The 23,996-nt window shown below is 40.3% G+C and overlaps 1 protein-coding gene across 2 annotated transcripts in view; it reads left to right on the plus strand.

Moving 5' to 3' along the window:
• Positions 1-23,996, plus strand: part of LOC149779518 (fatty-acid amide hydrolase 1-like) — a 126,018-nt gene that overhangs the window by 30,279 nt on the left and 71,743 nt on the right. For both annotated transcript variants that reach the window (XM_089940230.1, XM_089940231.1), the window contains exon 7: positions 11,371-11,432. In XM_089940230.1, coding sequence (XP_089796356.1) covers positions 11,371-11,432 — 62 coding nt within the window. The remainder of the gene's footprint in view (positions 1-11,370; positions 11,433-23,996) is intronic.

Here is a 23,996-nt window from a genome sequence, read left to right on the forward strand (position 1 = left end):
GATATGAACTAGGCTGATCCCAGCATAATAGTGTATTATTGTGGGCTGATCACAAGTAAATCTAACCTAGGCTGAATCCAGTATTATAATCTATTCTGGGCTGATCCCATAGCAAGTATAATTGGTGCTTGGCTGATCCCAGCATTAACGTGTATTCTGGACTGATCCCAGCTCAAGTAAAATCTGTGCTAGGCTGATCCCAGCATTCATTTATATTCTGGGCTGATCCCAGCTTAACTAAATCTATGCTAGGCTGTTCCCAGCATAAGAGTGTATTCTGGGTTGATCCCAGAATAGTGGAATAGATAGCTAATCCCAGCATGAAGAAAGTATTCTTATTCTTTCTAATTAAACTGTAAAAGACATGTATGAAACAGGCATCACCTTTACGTTATTATTATAGCACATGAGTATCTGATTCGAGGAAAATGCCAAACTGAATTCGATGTTAAAATATATCACTTGAGACCCCCAAAGCAGTATAAGAAACTGTTGAAAGCAATTAAATGAGAAAGTTATTCCTGTTTTATAAGAAGATTACCTTGGGAAATAATCTTGTTATTATAAATGTAGGATTTCATGAAGATCCATAACAGTCGTGTTTCATATACACAGCGAGATACATGTATTCTGGGTGGAAATATTAAAAGTAACTTCACACATAGAAGATCTACATGATACATTTATTTGTATATACATTTAATTGTCACTGTATTGTATTGATGCATTTATTTGTATGTACTTCTTTTAATCTTGCTAAGTTAGATTCCATTAAATAGAAAAACTGGATAGGCATAATTCAACGGTTTAACATTTAACGCTTGCAGTTTTGTAATATCAAGCATATTAAAACAGTAATTGCAGATGCCACTTGAGTTGGTTTTGATTTTGTACAATGCTTTTGTTCAAAGTAATTCATTAACAATGTATCAAGCTTATCACTGATCATGTAAGAATAACTAATATATGGAGTTCATAATGTGTAAACATTAGCAGAGCTCTCAAGAAAGACCTTGAACCCATGAGCTCAGAGCCTTCACATAGACTAAGTATGAGCCTAGTCTCAAATTTCAGACAAGTGTAACTAGCCCATCAATTCATGGAGTGGATAGTGTACTAATACTTCAAACAAAATTCTAGGAAGTTAAATGAAGATATTTAATTTAGGATCCAAATTATATGGAATAGTATATATATTGAAATGTTTTCATGTATGGTTTATTATCAGCGAAAATGAAATTTTTCCCCAAAAGAAGGCTAGATTTTAATTAAACTACTGATTTGGCAGTCATTTAGAAGGATTTTAAAGGCCAAGGGAAGTAACTATTAAAACTAGTGCACATGTAACATTTTTTGGGCTCCTAAGAAATTTATAATGCAAACCAATGAAGAAAATATTGACCAAAAGAGTTAAAACATGGTGTACAGGTTTTGGAGTTGTATTGATGTGTTTTTGATAACCTACCATATATACTTGCATATAAGATGAGATCTTCTGTGAACTGCACAAATCCAGATTTGCCATCTCAAAATGCACCAACAGATCTGGATCCATGCAATTTGATAGAAGTAACAAACAATATAGACCCTGGTATGCTGAAACGTTGTGTTAATGCAGATCAGGGAACAGCAGGAGTGGGTCTACCGACCAGGGGGCGGATGAAACAAATGATCTTAAAAACAATACATGGATCCGTTGAAATGACCAAGGAACAGTAACAAACTATATGCGAAAGTTTTGCATTAATGCCTTTAATGTTTTTATTATCATTTCTTGCTTTAATTCTTGTAATGCTTTTATTAGCAGTTTTACTTTAATGCCTTAATATTTTAATGCTTTTATTAGCATGTTTTGAAGAAAAGAAAATCGAGGCTTATCAGCTACGTACTCTACGGTCAGGACATTCACTGATAATTGCTTTACACCAGCTGGAATGATACCTCGACCATCCGCCGATTTTGCGACACTACAGAGTGTTAATCCAGAATTCTACCTGGGATTTGCAGCACGGCGATCTCAGGTCAACGCAGATGGTGGATTTTCATGTGTGATACCACTGTCACATATCTTTGGATTTTGTAGACATGTTAGAAAAGTTATCTTCGGAGCAAAGTATACAGTTGCACTTGTTTAAGGAACCACATACAACGATGTAATCTGGCATGCTGGGATTGGTGGGATTCGTGCTGGTAAAGTAACTCTAACAAAACTAACATTTTGGATGCCAAAGATAAGTCAGTCGTTGACTGAAGAACAATGGTTATTATCGTTCATGAATAACGGTGTCAAATCAACGTTGTCGTAGCTGACAATGACCACAGACACTGCTCCAGGCACAGCAGGAACATTTTCATGAGAGATTGCATCACAGCAAGGAATTTCAGCACCACGACACATATTCGTGGCATTTCAGTCTGACACCAGGTATAACGATCAGACAGCAAACCCAATGGTGTTTGACAGATTGGCGTTGTCTATGATTTCGCTGAGGATAAATGGACATCAAGAACTATCTGAAGACATAATACTGAATTTTGACCAAAACAACGTTGCATGGGTGCATCATAATTTGATGAGATTTATGGAATGTGATCTGAATGTTGACTCTGGCCTGCAGATATCTCAGCAGGATTTCTCAACACTGTATCCAATCTATTATTTCTCGTTGGAAAATCTGGATTTATTTAGATAGACAGTCATTGACGTACATGTGCAAGCTACTGTTGGTCATGTTCCAGCTGGTGGTTACAGAGTAATCGCTGTTATACTGTCAGACAAAATAATGTTGCTTGAAGGTGTTGGCGGACGAATGAGAGTCATTGATGCATCCGTAGAAAACATGTAAATGTTTTCCGAACACGTATTTTCCAAACAGGTAATTAGATCATTCATGATGTTATAATGTCATTTCATCATGTCAATGTTACTCTGACACCTGGTCAGATTAAAAACTACAATCCGCATCGTAGAGGAATTCTGGGTCAAAAATAACTCTGAAATCAGCGGAGTTGCAGGGCCCAAATACATTTTCGTTGACTGAACGTCAAAATCAAACACTACAATGACGCCAAGAAATCAAGAACTGGCGTGAGACTTGATATTTCTGCGAATGCGATCAGTGACACAACAACATGCGGCAGTATATTTCAGTTTCTAGTGGCATTACCAGCGCTAATTTTAGCAGCTGCTCCAGCTGTTTCAAAAGCAGCTGTACTTGGTGCTGTTGGAACAGCTGCCGGTATGGCACTGAAAAAAAAAACAACAAAACAACAACGGGACATGACATAAACATCTCAAAAAAGGGACACGGTCTACGATTATCAGGAACGCGGTATGGTCAAGGTCTAAGGCTGCTGGAGACGTTTCGCTAAAACTTCCCACCCCCAATTTTGATTTACTTAATGCTGCTTGGCGATTAAACATATAATACTTCAGAGGTGTTTTCATGCGTGATCAATTACGGGTAAATTACATGTAAATGCCCAGTTGAAGTTCATCTGTTTGCGTATGTTACGCGAGATGAACTTGCTGATCTTATTCGTCTCACCGGGATTAATCCTGATGAGGTCGTTATTTTCAGTACCAGCATGGATGGTTAAAGACGAGCAATATTAAGTGGGCTGATATTATCATGCGAGGTTTAGGTGCAACCAATGAAACATCGGAAAAATAAAAACTCGAATATATCAATTGCAGAGTTATGTAGATATGTTCCTATATCCGATGGCTCAATGACCGGTTCACTCCTCAAGACTGGAAATATAATTACTGGTTTGGGAGAATGAAAATTAGCTGATGACACTGCATTGAAGTTCGTGGACGACGGTAATGTCGCGATAAAAGGACTTCGTTAACAACAGCAAGTGATAGATTAACCGCATTACGGTCTGAGTATGATTTTCATGGAAACGCGTTTACGATACATTTTAGAAACTATCAGATTCTTCTTCAGGTCGCCAGTGATTTTTTTGAAATCCCAGTGGTCGTCAGCATCAAGCTCGCTGAAATTTGCTCACAGCTCATTGATATAGTCAGAGCTAAAACCTCAATCGAATCGATTTTCACATTTCTCTCTCAAATATTAGCATTGGTTGCAAAATTTTGAGAAGAGATCAGAAAAATAAATGATAATATTACAAATACAGATACTGATACTGATATTGATAATCTGAACACTAGAATGAATGATGTTACAGGACATTATGAAGAGACTATTTATACTAGATTCATTTACCATCATTCCCAGGGAGAGCAACGTTAATTTGTTGAGACCACAAATCGCTGGGAATATAGTATCAAAAGAATATTTCAGAATTTCTGTCGCACATATTTCTTCCAAAGAAGAGGATGGTTATGATTTTAATAAATCAGATATAAACGGCAATGAAATCCATTTTATATAGGGTAATCATTGGGTGATTATTTCATCCCCAAAGGACTATCATTTTCAAGATAAATAATCCGAGTGAGATTAGCATAATGTACAGAACATTACCAGAATTTACAACGAGAGCTGGGACTATTAAAGTTTTTATTTTTGTTGAGAAACTGTTATTGATTGGGCCACAGTTCGGGCTACAGGAGGGTCACACACAACAGTCGTTTTAAACAGGTTAATGGTTTATAATGGTAGATATTTTACGGAAGGTCTTCTACTCGCAAAGGTTCCAGTGACATTGATTTATCCAAATATGAAACACGAGATGAACTTGCCGATGTAATGCATCTCGCTGGTGGTGACCCAAATGAAGTTGTTGTTTTTCAGGATCAGCAATGACGGTTAAAGAAGAGCAATATCTCATTGACATATATTATTCTCCGAGTTCCAGGAGCGACTGAAGATAACCTAGTGATTTTACTAAAACCGGTGAGATTAAAGACTCGAAGGAATCGCTTCTAACAATCATGGGAGAGAGTTCCGGGCGTATTAGAAGAATTGAAGACATAATGCATGGCGATCTCAACATGAGCAGAAATACAATTATCAATGCGAGAGAACCAAAATCAGACGATGATGTGGCAACAAAAAATATGTAGACAACAATAACACCATGATCAGAACTGAGATCAGTAAGTATGTTGCTAAAGCCGGTGATACAATGACTGGCGATCTCAACATGAACAGAAGTAGCATTGCTAATTAGAGAGAACCAACATCAAACTATGATGCTGCAACTGAGAAGTACGTTGACAACAGCAAAACCTGATCATGACCTCGTTAATGACAATCAATGATTGATTGACCACGAACAGATCTGAATAAACTAATCATGTAACCGCGATGCAAATTTTAGTAGAAACATTAATTAAACCTGAGATAATTTCTTTGGAAATCCAACGGTCGTCGATATTAAGCTCACTGAAATTCGCACACGCTTCGTTGACAGTGCCAAAAAAATCAAAGCGATTCAAAATCATGTTGTTCATACAACGCTGCTCATCAACTCGGTATACACAGCAGCGTCTGGATTGGCAGCGTGGTCAAAAGAAAACAGCTTAAACATACTGCTCAGGTTACGGGGTTGTACAGTATCTCCGTGTTTAGCCCCGCTAAATTTAGGATATTTACGACATGTCTATGGCGTCATTCCACAGATAAACTTTCCGAAACCGTTTCAGTCATGTTAAATCAAAATGCCGAGGAAATATTCATGCTGGATCCAGAAGACGAAAGCCTAACCGCAATGACTTATTGGTGGTGTCTGGAATTCGTCATGGCAACACCTCAAGTGGTAACTTAGTATATACCATAATGAATCCCACACAATCCTTTCGGCATAATCAGGCATGTGCGTGGAAGGTATCGCTGGAAGAAATCTTCGATAAACATGACAAAGCAAAAAACTATCAAAGACGAATCATTGTCACCGACAATATTGTATACGTGGTTTCCACGCTGGTCACTGGAATAACGACGTTAATTGGTTCGTTATCAGTTACACACATGATATCGCCTGTGGTCGGAATCAGCGTCGTTCTTGTCAGTGTTGCTGGTCTACTCAATATTATCGCGAAAAAAATATCCACATGTGCCAGTAAAAAACTGCACTAGCACTCGGAAATAACTTACGCTGTGACATATGCGTGCATAAATGTATCATCGATACTGTCAGCGGGGATAAATTTCAATATCAGACAATGAATTTGATGCAATTAGGGATATTTATTATCGATACCACAGGAATTCCAACGCACCGTTGCTAACGCCACATTTAAAATAATAGATAATAGTGACCGCAGAAATAACGGCACAACTGGAACAGATCATCGTTAATACAACACCGCTGACTACCACAATAATATCAGCAACATCAACACACCCAGAATTTGATATTGGTTTTCCAACTCCATAAAGGCTTGTAATGGTCGGTCACTTGAAATCGCACTAGCACAATTACGACTTTATTATAGTTGGCCAAATGTCAGAGAAAAATCATTTGGTAGATTAGATGCTAATAATTAACCGGTATTCTCGCATAAAACAGGATCTGATGCAGATGGTGGGCAAGCCCCAAAGTGGGAAGTCGTTTGTTTTCCAGGAGGATCATATGAAATCGAACAAATCAATGATGAACTTCAGCGTAGAATTATATCAAGGAATAAAAGAATCAAAGATCACTATCAAAGTATACAAGCCAAAGTTGAGTGCTGCCATAGAAATATCGACGGTGGATTACGCCGTTGACATATATAAGTCGTTGATTGATCAGAACCCTGCTGGGATGGCCGCTGGCAACACCGAGTTCTATTGGACCACTACATCCAATATGCGATCTGATCATTTGCTGAAAACATTTAGTTTTGTGAGAGAATCAAAGGACGACAGACTCTTCCCTAGATGGTCACATCTGGATAGGAGCATATCAATTCCTCAAATAGACAAATCTCCAGCGCATTTGCGAAAGAACATGAACATACACAACTTAAGCTGCGAGCGCTACTTAAGCAGTGTGTGAAAGAATATTTCAATAACGATCTTAACCCAAAAAATATTAGTACAATATTAAATCTTAACCGTGTCAACGCAGATGCCTTAAATTGAACAGAATAAATTATCAGAACAGCCCGTAATGAACCCAATTATAAAAAGGTATTTCTTGATAATTATAAGATCACCGAAGACCAATTGCGTACATTCAAATTACCATGGTTGGATATCGATAAAATGAGGAAGAATCACGATGAAATAATTGACGAATATTTTCCAAAGATCTATGCTGCATGAGGGAAGTTACAACCCCTCCAAATATTCTCCGACACAATAACGATCCAACTGGCAGTGGTCATGTATCATCGGGCATTGTCAACATCAACTCGACAATTTCTGTAAATCTGGTCTGTGACGTAGTTGACGGTATCTATACCTCGTCTGGGCAAGAATTAGGGCAGGTCCAGCAGGGATATGTTCTTTATAGTTTTTATCCGGATGTCCCGCGAGGTCATTTGATTGTGTTGGTGCCAACTAATCCTGTTTTTTACGATGTCATAACCTGTTACTGTCACGGATATGTTTTTGTCTAACCGAACAAGTCAGTAATTTATTTGAAACACATCACACATGGTTTAGAATTGACTATTAGTTTGTATGTGCTTGACAGACCCTGAGGCCTCTCTCGGCCAGTTACCAAAAAAAAAAAAAGAAACATTTGTTTGTCGTTATATTATTTTGTCATTAAATGGTGTTGTTTGAGCTATTCTTCTCATTCTGCGTGAATATTAGTAGACTCAACACAAGTCGTATTAGTTAGCTCTCATTGTATTTTCTCAATGACCCTTGCCAATGGAACAAATTGAGCTATATCATGTTGTACGTGTAAATCCGCCAACGACAATTCCATTTCGCATTGGAGTAATTTGATAAATCTTTACTGAACCGCAAGTGTATATCTTCCCTCTTCACGTCGTTGCTGTATCATCTCAAAATCATCATTGATTTTTTTCAACTTCGACTTGAATCGCGATGCCATCTTGCTGCAATTGTTCGATCGTAGAGATAATCTCGTTGATGTTTTCCTGGTTCATTATACAACAAATGCATTTCTTTAATAAAAGATTTTATCTAGACCAATTCGATAACATGCTGCTGGATCGTGTAAACTTATTATGATGAATCCATGTGGAGATTTCTGAGCATTTGTGAAGACATCTTTAAACTTACCCATGTCCATGTCGCGTGGAACACCATTTTCGCATGAATATTTCGTAGCGTCTGTGTATTAACCTTTTTAAATAACCACACAAAAAAAGTTATCTCTGATCATTTAGAGAATCTGAGTATACCGCTTGGTGACGTAAATAACATCTGTGTTTTTATGTCTGCCCCGTTTAAATATTCTGTCTGGATTTGCTTGTTTGTCAAGCACGACATTATCGCAAACTACTAGATTGTTGACATCCCCGTTAAGATCCTCGACGGATGGCACATTATCGATGTCTGATAAATTCAATAACATCGTCCGCGGTGTCAAATTCCTTAAGTACATTATACCATCGTTGGTCATCCATAGATGGCGCTACTAGATAACTTTGTCCCATTTGAGCCACCTCATTATCTGGTTGAGCAACAACTGGGTTTTACCCGACCCAGATGGACCAATTGTAATAGCTCGAATGGAATTTGTCAACACTGGATGATGCTTGACGGGTGCTTGCTCACGTGTCGCTGAAAAGTCAATCACATTCATATTGTACAGATATATTATTTATGATCATGAGTTTATATTGCGCTAGATGCAAGACGGTCACTGATAAAACATTTCTGAGAGCAATTACGTTGAAAAATAACAAGTCGGCACTTATAGGTAAATGTGTAAAATGCGGCACACAAAATATAAGTTTGTGAGTATTCCTGTTGCGAGAAAAGGTGGCGATATTGCTAAGGCAATTGGAAAAATACATGGAATGCCATGGGCTAAGTATCCTGGGGGAAAACATCTTCCATGGATATAATTATTGTGGTCCGGGAACTCGCCTTGATATTAGATTTGACGGAAAAATCAACCAAAACCAGGCGAATTTCCGGCAAATGGGATTGATCAAGTGTGCGATGTTCATGATGTCGCGTATGAAAATCCAGAGATACAACAAAGACATATCATGGATGTCAAACTGAATCGCACGCTGAATTTGATAAAAAAATAAAAACATACGAAAATCATTCGCGAAATGGTTGATAAGATCGGCTATGAAAGGTAAAATAGTGTTGGGAGAGGGTAATTAAACGCCAACAATTACATAATGGAGTCGGTTTATTATGGTCCAATCGGATACTGGAGAGGTATATCAGCAATTAAAAACTCGCAGATGCAACAGGTGTCACGCGAGCTGTGGCCACAGATTGGTTGTCACCACAGGCCATTTGGCAAATTTATCTTCCACGTCCCAAAATAATTTAATATGGTCATTTTGATGTCACCACACCAAATGAAGTTCATCAGGCAGATATCTTGTTTTTACAGCATGACGCACATAAACGGCACACATACAAATACGCGTTGACTGTCGTAGATGTTGCAAGTAGATACAAAGAGGCTGAACCTTTATAGTCTAAAACAGTAACTGAGGTCGCATGAGCATTTTAATGAATTTATCATCGTGGACCTTTGTGAAGGCCACAAGAGCTACAGGTTGATACTGGCAAAGGATTTCTCTGTGCAGTAACAACGCTTATGCATCAACAAGACGTTAAGATCAGACGTGGACACACCGCGATACATCGCGATCAGGCAATCATTGAACGATTTAATCAAACACTTGCACAACTCTTTGGACTTCAATATGCCCAAGAATTACTGTACATTCAGGACAGATCTTGTGAATAGGTTGCAAGACTACCTCACATGCGCCACGTTAAACAATGAGGTCACGATCAGAATTAACATGAAACCTGCCGATGAAATTGCGAAAAAACACATACCACGATGAAACTTACCAGATCAGCTACAACAACCAGTGTTGGGTAGTAAAGTAACAGTGAGGTATTTATATGAACCTGGTGAACTTGAGGGTGGTACAGCAAGAGCAACTGATCCTGTGTGGAGTGTAACAATAGATAATGTTTTCAGAGTGGTAAGATCTACTACGCAGCCACCAATCTATGAATTAAATTCAACAGCCCCTCAACGTGGATTTGTGCGTGAACAATTACAGGTAATTCCCGAAAACACCCAGTTACCACCAGACTTGATACGGCGTAGTAAAAGCTAGCGCCCACCACCCACGCGCCAACAAAAAACGCGAACAAGAATCATACGCGTTGAAGAATGAAGCTCCTCTACGTCTGTTACATTCAAGACATGTCAGAATGACATTTGCGTGTGTGTGGCTGAAACTACTATCAATTCTGTCCATGGTAAATTGTCATGCATCATTAGGAAAATATTGCCACAACATTATTGTGTTACAGCAGGCGCAATGATCTTTTTGTCGCTGTTTCAGCGTCATAATAAATTCAACATCAAGATCAAACTGGTGTAAAGTTTTTTCTTCACTTCGTTGATAATTCCTGGTGACGCTGTTGTTTTTTGTGATGCTGTTGGAAGCTCCAGCACATAGACTACCCTGTGTAACAGAGACATTTTTTTTTTTACTCTAGACACAGCCAGATAAACTAAATCTGAGTGTTCGACATGGAAGTATCGGCTCAAAACCGTGTCTGGTTTGTGGAGTTGGACTTAAAGGAAAAACACAGTTGTGTGTAGCTTATGGTGGGAGAAAATATCTTGCGTTGAAAAGATACTTCGAGATAACAAATGCTTCAGATGCTGTAAGAATTAAAAATAAACAAGATTACATTGAACGTTATATTAACAACAATAAAATTGATCAAATTAGGGAACAATCTGTTGAACAAGTTAGTAAAGACTCGTCCGGCACCCCTTAGATCAATTACGCACCCCCCCCCCCGCCCCTGCTGCTCATATCAAATCAAAATATTCACATTTTATAGCAAAAAAAGAAATGATGTGTCATATAGTTAATGTTACTGTTCATTGGTCATTCCAACGGTTCCATGTATTTTTTTGGCGTCAATTTTTTCACCCATGTCTGGCCGCCTCAGGCCGGTTGACTCTCTTGCTGCTGAGGGTCTATGTCATTTGCAGGAGGACTCGACTTATTAATGAGCATAGGTATTTTCATACTTTGATGTATTTATAACAGTAGTACAAATAAAAGCAAGATAGATGAGACCACACTGTACAAATTTTTCAGATATTTTATGACAGATACATGTACAGTTGGTTTGGAACAAAATGTTTTTGAGATCATTCCTTGAGATAATTATATATAAAAAAATATTTTTAGAATACTTAAAATGTACTTGAAGCAGAAGATTAACCACTTTAAAAAAACGTTCTTGCAATTTTCAGGTGCTGAAAAAACAAGGTGCTGTTCCATTTGTAAGAACCAATTTACCCCAAACCATGATGATGTAAGCATCTCTCTCTCTCTCTCCTTGTAAAAGTATTATGTGTTTGAATAAAGGATAATATTGATAAGCACTTTGGATCAAAGCCTTGCAATTTTATATTTTTGCTTCTATATACCCAATGAAAGGTTTTCCTTACAGTTCTATTCCTGTTTAAAAAAAATTATTTATACAAAAAAAAAACCAGAGCTAACTTAAGGTAACTATAGTATAATTGGTTAGATATTTGACATAATTATTTTTCTCCAGTTTTGCTGATGTGTCCATCCCCTGCAATCTCGGGGATGTAGAATCGGCTTGATGCACCAACCTACATTCTGAATAAGGCGATTAAAGTAAAAGTCGTACAGGTCACATACATTTGGTAATGACTATATATGCTACAAATCATTTTTGAGAATTGATCACATATACCTTTAAGTTGCAATTATTCACTTTAATTTGCTCTGTATCATTTAATATTTCTTGGAAGATGATTATATAAATGTCCTGAGAAATACACCTCACACACATAAATCATCGTAAAGTACATCAACATTGTTAAGCGAGGCCAACCAAGCATCATGTTACGATGTCACAATGAAACCACCATATCTTGGAAAAAGTTCAAACTACCTCCAGTACAATTAATGATTAGACCCAGAATTTGCTATCGTTGACCCAATTTAGTGACAATATATAATTGTAAAAGTTCGTGGCAATCAATAAGTATTGTCCGGAAATTTTGTGATAATTAAGGTGCATCATCATCATCATCATCATCAGTCTCATGACCTAGTGTGGTCGTTGAGGCACTGTGCTGCTGAACATCTGACCAGTTCAGGTTAGGTTGCATATTACTCAGTAATCAGAATGAGCTGACTTTGGTAAAACTACTTATAGTGTTAAAGTTTAGAACAACAGTTGGCAAGGTACAGTAAATGATTGCGGCACAAAAGGATAGGTTTTAAACCACTCATCCACACATCAGGTAAATCAGTGTGAATATTGTCAAAACAGTTTCCTCACAGATGGAACTGGACTGGTGTACAGCCCCAAGCACTGATCGTGTTGATGATGATAACCAAATGTAAAGGGTTTCAGGCTACTGTTGACCAGTTGGAGAAGGTTGCATTTGCCTGGTCAATGAATACTCCAGAACTGTACTGGAAAATATGTTTAATAAGCATTCAAATACATTATGCAGTGACAATTTTAAGCGTATGGAAGTATTTGCAAGGTGTGAAGCTGTCATAGAAACAGCAGAAATTAGATGAAGATGAGAGTGTCGATTCCAAATATGATAAAGAGAAGAGACTGAGAAAGTATGATGCATTATCCAAGTTGGAGAGACCTTAGGTTGCTTTAGGAGTGAAGTTCTTTTGGTATACCTCTGTTGTACCAAAGGGGTTCGTTGCAAAGAAAATTAGGAGTATCTGTCCACGAATCAAGGGATGTGGGGGGTCTAACCTGTTAGAACCCCCATCATTTGATTCACAGACAGATACCCCTAATTTTCTTTGTAACGAACCCCTGTGGAGGACATCATGACCGTGTCCGCCAGATTGAGATAAGAAAGATAAGGTTAGCAAATCAGCCAGATGTCTTTGTGTTAGAAAATGTTCTTCAGAATCTTTGTACCAAAAAATAATCTTTCTGTTCATTATATGACTTCTTAGTTACTATAGTTTGATTGGCTAGGTAGCCAAAATGAGTCCTTCATTGGCTAGATAGCCAAAATCAGTCCTTCACTGGCTAGAGTTTGTATAAAGTATGCATCACACAGAGTTTGTGTAAAGTATGCATCACACATCACTTATAAGAAAGTTTTAGCTCACCTGTCTTCCCATTACTCTGGAGGCCATATTTTGAATATTTTTTTGTTCAAAGAGATCAAGCACTAAGAGTGGTTTACTAATGAGCAAGATGAATGCATATTACTGAGTTGATCATACAGCTGATTGTATGAGCTTCTTAGTACTCTGGAGACTGTATTTCTTGTCTTATTTGGGTAATGCTCAGAAGATGTGCTGATATCATGAGCGAGATAATTGAATATTAATCAATTGATCTTGCATCAGATTGGCTGCTATTGTTAACAGAGGTTTGTGGAACTCTTCAGTTGAGATACAGTTACTTTATGGATCTTTCGGGAGCTTGCCCTAAACATTTTTGTATAGTTAATCTGAGTGCTCAGGCAATTGGATTAGTCAGGTTGACTGGTAACTTTTAAGTCTTTGCCATATCAGTGTCATTTCTTTTGTAGAAGATATCAAGACCAGTCTAGCATCACAATGTGTAAACACATTAGTAGTTAGGGGGGATACCCTAGCCTCAATGGGAATTATCATTACAGGACCCTCTGGGACAATCTAGCCTCAATGGAAATTTAACATGGAGAAAAATCGTGGGACAATCTAGCCTCAAGGGGAATTTAACATGGGAAAAAGTCTTGGGTCACTCTAGCCTCAAGGGGAATTGAACATGGTGAAAAATCGTGGGTCACTCTACGTACAAGGGGGAATTTAACATGGGGGAATAGAGTTTGGGTTTGTCTAGGGACAAGGGGAATTGAATATGGGATTTTATTTTTTTTAAAAAAATTTAAATTTAAATTTAAATTTAAATTTAAATTTTAAAAAAGGGGTAGGCAATGGAAAGGCTATCTCTTTTCGAGAAATATGGCTGGCCCTGAAAAGGGTCTTTGGGTTTTCTTCTTCTTCTGCTTCTAATTTCTTCTTTTTCTCCACCAAGTTCTTATTTTATCTCCTACACTCTTTCTCTTCTTCTCATTCTTTTTTTCTCCTGCTCTTCTTTCTTCTTCTCTTCCTCCTCTTCTTTCTTCCTCTTCTCATTTTCTTCTTCTTTTTCAATTTTTTCGTTCCATTTGCTTATTCTTATTCTTTCCTCTTCATCCTCCTTCTCCTCCTTTATCTCTTTCATCACACCACTAATCTTGTCCATTACCTTTTTTAAGTTATTAATTTCCATCTTTACGCGATGGGGACTATAGGAATAATGGTCTTCAACGAGTCTTATTAACATCTGCTCCATCATTCCTAAATTGTCTAAAACGTCTTGCAATGTTTGTATTTTGTCCATTTGGTTAGAAGCCATATTCTTTGTAGAATGGTTTGAACGACGAATACTGTGGGTTCTTATAGTGAAAGCGCGGACGTGAACGAAAACATCCCCCTAAAACATAAAATTGATCTTACCTAGATCATGACCCAACAACGCGCGGACGTGAAGGAAAACATCCCCCACTTTTCTCATTTCATATAATCAAACCCAAACTATACTCTCCACATACGCTAAGAAACAATAAAGAAACCCATAATCTACTATTCACACAAACTTCCTTGAACATTTACAAACAAAAACACACAAACACATACACTCTCACTAATAATAAAGAGTTAGTGTTTATATTCACACTACTCTACCTATACACATTGGCAAATCGATAGTTATTTCTTTTCTAGAGTATTGGGGTAGCCTGAAAAGGGCTGGTTTTTTTTGGAACTTCATGGACACCTGGTTAATGGTGACACCTTCCAGGCCTGGCGCCACATACACATCTTGTCCCCCAGTTACTTTTTACCTTTTTGGGGGAGAGAGCAGAGGCAGGATATGTGGCTTCAGAATCCCAATTTTCGGTTTCTGGGATTCTGAAATTTCTTCTTCTTCTCTCCTTTTCCTCCTCCTCCTCTTCTTTATATCTTCTCTTCTCCTCTTCTTTGTTTCTTCTTTCCTCCTCCTCTCTTATCCTTCCCTCCTCCACAATGGCTTCCGCGGCCAGTTCATTTAATATGCGCCTGGCATATTCCAGATGCACATGAAGTTCCAACAGTTTCTCCAGTCTCGTGTTCATTTTTGGTGTTGATCAATCAACAAGGGTAGCTAGACTGCCGAGCGAGTTTCAATTTATAGTGAAAGCGCGGACGTGATGGAAAACATCCCCTTAAAAACATAAAATTGATCTTACCTAGATCATGACCAAAAACAACAACGCGCCGACCTAAAAGAAACACTCACTCACTTTTTTATGCTGCCTATCACTATTTTAAAATTTTTTATAAATCACTTCAATAGACTATTTACATACGCAAAGCAATCCAATCTAACTCCAAATATACACCTCAGACACCAAAAAAACATGATTTTAATCTACTATCCACACCAACGTACGTGAGCACTTACAAACACACAAACACATACACTCTCACTATCAATAAAGAGTTAGTGTTTATATTTACACTACTCTACCTACACACATTGGCAAATGGATCGTTATTTCTTTTCTAGAGTATTGGGGTAGCCATGAAAAGGGCTGGGTTTTTTTTGTTTGCTATGGCAATCTTTTTTAGTTTCTAAGAATGCGATGTCCTCTGAGGATAGACTTTCTGGCAATAGGTCTGCTTCTTCGGAAAGAGAAGAAGAACTCTTTGGTGTCGATACGACAATCGACAAAGCCTCTGTCAGCTTCAGGTTGCTGCTGCTGCTGCTGCTGCTGTTGCTGCTGTCTCTGAAGTCTGTACTTCTCTGTCCATTCTTCTTTTTCCCTGTTCATTTCTTCTCTGAAGAGTTCTTCTATCAGGTCTTCAGTGATTTTTAACATTCTCACATTCTCTATTTCTTCTGGCTTCGGTATCAGACTGTGTCTGACCCTATGCAAATTCACGTAGGCTTCGTTGAGCTTAGCTAGTTTGGAGTACATCTTCTTAGGAGGATGAGTCGACAATGGATGGTTAGACTGGAAACAACCCCGGTTCTTAAAGTCAAAGCGCGGACGTGAAGGAAAACATCCCCCACACGGTTTTCGAGCAGCAACGTTCAGTGAGTGTCATGAGAGGGATAGTAAGAAATGAAAGAGCATCAATCCAACATTCTTATGGCTAAACAAAAGACAAAGGCATTTTTTTTCAAAACACAACATTTTTTATTCAAAAATCACTTAACACTAAACAACAACTCTAACATTTTTAACAATAATCCAACATGATAACATCAAACATTTTTTTCAAATCACAAACATTTTTTTCTCAATTGGCAATCTACTTTAAACAGGGCTGACAACGTTGTGAATGAAATTGTGATTTCCACTGTTGGAAATCATTAGGCCATTGATGGACACTACGTTTCCTAGCTTGAGACAAAAGATAAGCATAATGGTCACAGAACCATCGATCTACTTTCACATCGTTTCTAGAAGAAGAACGAGGATCAAAATGAGTCACTAAATGTTCTAAGGAATAGCCCAGGCTGCGATGATGCAGAAAATACACAAAGTACTGTCCACACACCAAGGAATCTGTGCCTTGTAATTTCACATTATTGAATCGGGTGGTTTGAGCATTTCTTCTCATAAAGTCGATGATATCGTCTTCCAAAGGGGACAATCCGTACGAATCGAAATATTCCACACATCCTTCTTGAGGAAAGTAGACGGCTACCCAGTGGGTTCCTGGGAGATGACTTTCGTCCGTGTTGATCACGTAAGCTTGATGGTCTTTAGGTTTGCGATGAGGGAGTTCATCTTTAGCACAGACGACAGGATTCCATGAAGCCGTATACGAACTGTGGTTCAAAAGGTAATAAAGTTCCCAGGTATCCATTGATTTGTGTGTTTTCTTCTTCACAGTCGTCAATTCGATCCTGACTTTTTGCTTAAAAATGTCTGACGAATAACCGTTTCTTCGTTTCGTCTCCTCACTCTGATTCAGGAGAGCTTCGATACGATGGATCTCTTGAGTGGTTAATGGTGGACAAGAATGTTCACGCAAGTCTTTATACCACTGGTGCAACACGTCTTTGTTCGAGATGAGACTCCAAGCTTCGTCCAGATACTCGTCCAATTTTTCTTCTTGACTCAGCATCAGGCATCTATCGTGTTGAATTTGACTGCGATGATCGTTTTGACATCCATAGCAATTTTTCTTGATCAATTCCGTCATTTTGTCGACCAAGTGTTTGGCAAAACAGGAGACTAAATGGGCTTCTTGTTCTGGCCATCTTGACTTCATCATGAACACTTCTTCTTTTTCCACAGTCTCCTCACATTTCATGTCTAAAGTTTCTCCACTAGGTAAAGAGGGATAACAGTCTTCCATGGCTTCTAGTAATCTAGAATGACTTCTCTCAAACTGTTGATTTCTATCGTATTATCGAATTCTGCATACAGGATTACGTTCACCGTTTCATCAGGGTCTCGGTCTTTAAACTGAATTTCCACACGAATCTGGCCGGATTTTATAGGGTGGAAATGTCCCTCGTCGCTGCCTTGGTCTGGAGTGAAATCAAAAGCCCACAAAGCATAGCCTCCTGCATAATCCTCGTACGTAATACCGTGACTAGTATTGGTTCCTAACTGTCCGGTGGCTTCGTACAAGGACAAGTACGATCTCAAGTAATTCTTCTTTTTAAAGTCAGGTTCGAAAGGTCGGGTACACAAGGTTTTGCCATCGCGACTGACTTCGATTTTGGACACGCCAAAGTGTTGAAAGTAGAAAGGATTTTTTTCGGCAGCTCCGTTGAAGGCTGTATTCTCGACGATACCAACGATCAAACGTTTGGGTAACTGTCCTTGGAACAGATGATCTTCGATCATGGATCGCTGTCCCTTGGGAATGGTGAAGGTTTTCACTTCCACGCGTCGTATGGGATACTTGGCGGTCGTTCTGCTCAACGTCTGACTGATGTCGTTTCCCACTTTAGGTAATACTTCCACACGGCGTACGTAGAGTCTGGCTTCTTGGATTTTGGTTTTGTAACCGTCACTATCAGCCATTAAATGGAAAGCGGTACTGCTCCGATTCAGTCTCAGGCGGACATCCACCCCGTTCAGCAAATACTTTTCTTGCAACCACATGTCCAAATGCAAACGATCCATCAGTTCTAAACTTGTGTCGACTCCCGTGATTCTCTTTCTTCGTTCTACAAATCCATCATTGTTGTCTTTCTTTTCATCAGTTTCCAATATTTCAAACTTGGTAGGTTCGTCAGCTTCCCATACCACACAGGCATTGAGATGAGTATTCTTGGTATCTATTCCGTACGTCAAGAGATTTTCCAGGTAGGCACGATAAGGGTAAGTATCCATGCTGCTACTGACCAATTTGTTATTCAAGTACAAGTCCACTCCACTGAACAAGGAATGCATGAAATTGTTGACGGGAGCTACTGCTTCATCGTCTATAGGACCTCCAGTCTTATCTAGAATTTTGACTTTCAGGTACAAGTAACTGCTATTCAGATCGATGTAATCTTCGGGCTGTCCTTTGATTTCAAACTCGATGGGAGCGGAATCGGTCAGTGAGGAGACGGGGTGAAGTTCCACCCATTGGGATTCTTGCATCGTCATCATCGTGGGGGGCATGGCAAACAGGTCCAGTTCCGTCTTGGAACAAGCGCAAGATTCTCGGTGCATCATTTTTTCTCTGGGTCTCAATAATCGAAAACGTCTAAGTCTCGAACGTTTCTTCTTTTCCTTGCCTTTCTCGCTTGAAGTCTGGTGAAAGGGTGTTTTCTTCGTCGTCTCTTTCTGCCTTGTCCTTGCTGAATGCCTGACTCGGTAGCGTGCAGGGCATTTATAGGTGTGTCTTGTCGGCCTAAAATGTCTTTACCCGTTTGCAGCAAGACATTTTTGCCTGCCCTCATGAAGGCTTCTTTAGGGTTTTGTTTGTCGATGATGACATTTTGGAGAAATTCTTTGCCTTGCGTCAGTGCCGCATCTTTCAAGGCGTGCAATCCGCGTGTCACCATCGGTTTCAACACCGGGGCCACCGAACGAAAGGCCGATTTTAACATATCTCCTAAACCGTGTCCTCGCTGTCGAGCAACCCCTCGGTACACTGGATACATGACTTACTTACGATTCGTGAGAGAACCGTTTTCGAAAATGGAGTTTCACCGTGACTTTTCCTTTGGCGAATGAAATATTTTGTCCCAGATCTCCTTTTATAGCAATGTTGACCGTATCCAAATACGACTTGCTGACCAGCAAATAGTGAGGATGGACAAATTCGCGGTGAACGTGGTAAGTGTTTCCACCTTCCTCGTCAGCGTTCGTGGCAGAATCTACTTTGAAAGGAATGACACGCAGTAACGGTACGGAGGTGTGTCCCACCACGTTGTACTCCACCACATCGGAATACACGAACATCAAATTCAGTCCTTGGTTCAGTTCTACCGGGGCACGAAATAACTTGCTAAAAGACTCGTTGTCGTAAACGATGGGTAATTCGTTTTTCTTCATCATGGTCTTTCTCATGTCCATGTCTCCGCCCAACATGTCAAACAATTCAGGACAAAATAAAATGGACATGATTTTACTTCGTTCAAATTTCATCAAGAAGCGACGAGCTGCTTTGTGGTACTCCATGGTGACACTTTTGTTGACATGCTCCAAAGCTTTCAGAAACACGACATTAAACCTGGAGGTTATGGTGCTGACCAAATGTTGACCACTAAAATAATAGCCTGGGGGAATGAACAAGTGATAGGTGGTGTACTTTTGTGTACGGGTTTTCTTGTCATATTTGACATTGCTATCCATCCACTGTTGCATTTGCTCGTCATGAACTTCCACATCAAAAAAAATTTGATTGGGAAGGACATTGAGGACTTGGGTTGGGTGAATCATTTCTACTAAAGCCACTTCCCAATGGGCTTCGTGATCTAAGGGGATGGCCTGAGGTAATTTGGCCGTGTAACAGCACAACGTGTTCTTGGGAAACACCTCCATGGAACTGTCACTGGGTAAGGTTAAGTAAAATTGGTTTTGGTGACTCATAATTCCAGAGTTCTGTGGCTGTCCGAGGGGATATTACTGGACGTCAGAGGCGTGTCTCCGCCCAAAATGGGGTTCTGGTTGTGGTTGTTGGAGTGGTGAATGACACTGGCACTGGACACAAGGTTCCCGTGGTTCCCGTTCGAGGAGAATTTCAGGGAGGGATTGGGAAGCAGGTAACCGATGCAACTGCTCAATAAAATGGTCCACAAATTGTTTGTCTCCTTGTTGCAAACTCAGATTGGCAATGGCTGCCCCGATGACACAATACACCACGAAGATTTGGCAGAAAAAGACGATTTGCGTTTTAGGCACACGTTCTCCACACCACACCCACAAGGGTTGTTTTTGTAAATCTTGCACAGAAGAACTAGGTGAAGGAGGAGTGGTCGACGTAGCTGCGTCTGCTGTGTGAAAGGGCATGATGGTCACTTCTTTTTATAGTCGATGACTTGTGAAGCGTCGATCCAAGAATCAAAACTGGGTGGATATCCTTTCCAACGTACTTTGACTTCTTTGACACGTCGTTTGCCCACTTTACGGGTTCTGCGTTCGAGAATGCTTTCGATGTCGTACACGTCGTCTTCTTTTTTGGTGACACGTTGTAACTCGGGCAAATAAAACGTTCCTTTGAGCACTTCTCCGTTCATGTCTTCCAATTTATAGACGGCAGCATGACGGCCATGCACTCGTCCAGTGACGCGAAACAATTCGGTCGTCCAGTTAGGTAAGTAACCTTTGTCAAAAGTGCGTTTGGTTTTGCCAATGCGCACCCAATCTCCTACGGTCAACTCTCCACTTTTCTTGGGGACAGCCCTCGTCGGGGACGTACCGAACAGGCGCTCAAACACCAACACTTCGTTCTCGGGAGTCACGTCTTGCGGGGCACGTCCGATGCTTCGATGGTAAGATTGGTTGTACGCTTGCACCAGGTGCGGTAAGATGTCGATGTACTTCAGAGTGTGGTGATGCGTAAAATATTTCCACATGCGTTCTTTCAAAGTGCGTTGAAAACGTTCCACGATGCTGGCTTTGGTTTCGGGATTCTCGGTGGTAAAAAAATGAATGTCACGTTTCTTTAATTCTTTTTGGAAAGCTTGGTTCAGAAATTTGGTGCCTTTGTCCGTTTGCCATCGAGGAGGGTGACGACCGCTTTGTTTCAACACCCGTTGCAGGGCTCGCACTAACTCGCTGCTCGATTTGGAAGTCAAGGGCACGACCCAGGCAAATTTGGAAAAGACGTCGATGACACAAAACAAATATTTGTAGCCTCGATTGTAGCTGGCCAAATGAGAGACATCGGCTAAATCGGCTTGCCATTGATGATCGATGCCTTCCACTCGGGTGCGACTTCTGGCAAACTTGCGTCGAATGGGTTTGTGTAAAGTGTAGGTAGCTTGTTCTTGTGACCATCGTTGCACTTGAGGTAAACGGAGACTTTTCAGTCGAGTTTTGGCAGCACGATACAATTTTTGAACTCCTGCGTAACCTGCAGGATGCGAGGGATCGTAGCAAATGCTGGCTAAGACTTTTTCCATTTTTTTGTGTTGGTTGGTGTGTTAATAAGGCACCCACTCTTGGAGGATGCTACTCTTTTTCTCTTGGGGTATTTTCTTGGATTGCAATGCTTTGCGTGTGCGACCGGCAATAGGTGTTGAAGAGGAGGATGTCTGAGCGGGGGATATCGGTTCTTGTTTCACTTCTGTCTTCACTTCTGTCTTCACTTTCTTTTTCTCTTGTGATGAAGAAGGGGTGACCATCATCTTTTTAATCCATTGAATTCTGGAGGTAGGTGGTGTTGTTAACTTGCGTACTTTTTCTGGTGAAGTTTGAAACCCTTCTTCTTCTTCTTCTTTTTCTGTCTTGGTCACGGGTAGTGATGGTACTGGTACTGGTACTGGTGATGGTGCTGGACTTTTCATCAAGGTCTTAAAATCTTTCAGAGTGGGTAAAGCTTTTTCGTCTAAAGCTTTCTGGTAAAAGAGTTGCAGTCGTTGCAAGAGTTGACCGTACTTTTGCGATTTTTCTGTTTCTGACAAATCTTGGCGATCCATCAAGGACTGCAATTCGTGTTGTAACTGGGACATCTCGCTCAAATTGGGATTGAGAGGTAAATGCGGGGTGCGTTGTTCTTGCCAACGATGGTATTCCATCCATCGTTTGTAAGGCACTAAAGCTAGTTTTCGTCCTTCCATGGGGTTGTCAGGGGTCGATTCTGAGATCTTGGGACTTCCGACGGCCTTTTTATCTTGCTCCCACCAGTCCTCCCAACATGGTTCCCAAGACTCCTTTCAGTATGGGACCTAACAAGAGGGGTAAAATGCCTCCACGTTGGACCAACATCTTCTTTTTTTGACGAATGGGAATTTTCTTTTGAACCATTTGGCGAAGAACGTGACGATGTTTGCCTAAGCATTGTTTCTGGTGTTTGGACAAAGGGATCGTGCCTTTCAAGACGTTCAGACAACATTCGCACACGGTATCGATGACCTCTTTGGAGGCCGTTTGAATGAGTTTTTTTCGTAGGGGTGGAGAAGCTTTGGACAGGACAGATATCATGACCCCATGTTTGGCTAAACGTGGTGGCAGTCCTTTCCTTTTCTTTCCTTGGGGTTTTCTGGAGGGTGACATCTTTGCTTGTGGGTTCCGGGACATTCACTAACGTCGATGACTTAACACACACCCTTTTGTCTTTTTTGGGACTATCGCTTTGTCATAAAGGTAACAATGTTTTTCCCAAAATCGCCAAGGAATCCTCCCCTTTGTTGACGCCTCTTTTTCTTGGAACGACTGTGTCTTTTCTTAGGGTAATGTCGATGCTTGGCTAAGCGCTTTGTCGGATGACGCGTCTGCCTTTGTCTCTTTCTTTTTTGGCTTCTTGGAGGTGACATCTTTTACAAGTTCACTGATACCCCTACTTGGTCACAGGCCTTTTTATACTGGAACGCGTCGCCACTGATTGTCTTTACGTCGTATTAGTTTGAGGACAGGCATGACATTGCAGGGGTACGCAACGGACTAAATCGAGCCAGTTCATGTTTGGACAAATCCAGTAAACTTTGTAACATGCCCGATCTTTCATGGACTTCATGATTTTGGGAGAAGGTACTTTGTGAGCAGCAGCCACTGCCGCTAAATTGGAAGGTCCTGCCACTGGGGAAGTTCTTTTGGGGGTCATCAACGGAGAAGTTCTTGGTGTGATCAACGTCTCCAAGTACTCTTCAGTTCCTGGTGTCATCAACGGAGAAGTGGACAAACGTGAGGATGCCGGAGATACGGTCACCGCCGTGGCTGGTCGTGGTTTGCGAGTGTAAGGTTGCGTCCTGGCCGAAGTGCCTCTCTTGCGACTAGTTTTCTTCTGTGGACTTTTCTTTTTCTGGGGACTTTTTTCTGTTTTTTTTTCTGGTGGCTTCTTTTCTTTTTCCGGGGTGGTGGTGGTGTCTGGTCAGAGGAGGGTCCTGCCACTGGAGAAGTTCTCCTTGGGGACCTGGTCTTTTTCTTTTTCTTCTTGGGGCTTCGTTGGACTTTTTTCTTGGGGATAACTTTGGGGGCATTAGGATCCCATCTTAAGAGAGAGCGAATGATGACCCCTCCTAGAGTACCGCTCCCTCCAGGTTTCAAAATGATTTGTTTTTTGGTTTGAGTGTCGATGCGGGGATCGGCCAGTTGGACCAAAGCGACTTTGTTTCGATCGAAAAAGCGTTTGGTTTGATGAGGAATCTGAATGATTCCTTGGAGTAATTGACGTGCCGTCACCGTGAACCATCGTAAGACTTCTTTGAGACTAGCTTCTAAGA

Source organism: Sinohyriopsis cumingii, chromosome 17 (genome assembly GCF_028554795.1).
Source record: "Sinohyriopsis cumingii isolate HCF-2022 chromosome 17, ASM2855479v2, whole genome shotgun sequence".
Classification (NCBI taxonomy): Eukaryota; Metazoa; Mollusca; class Bivalvia; order Unionida; family Unionidae; genus Sinohyriopsis; species Sinohyriopsis cumingii.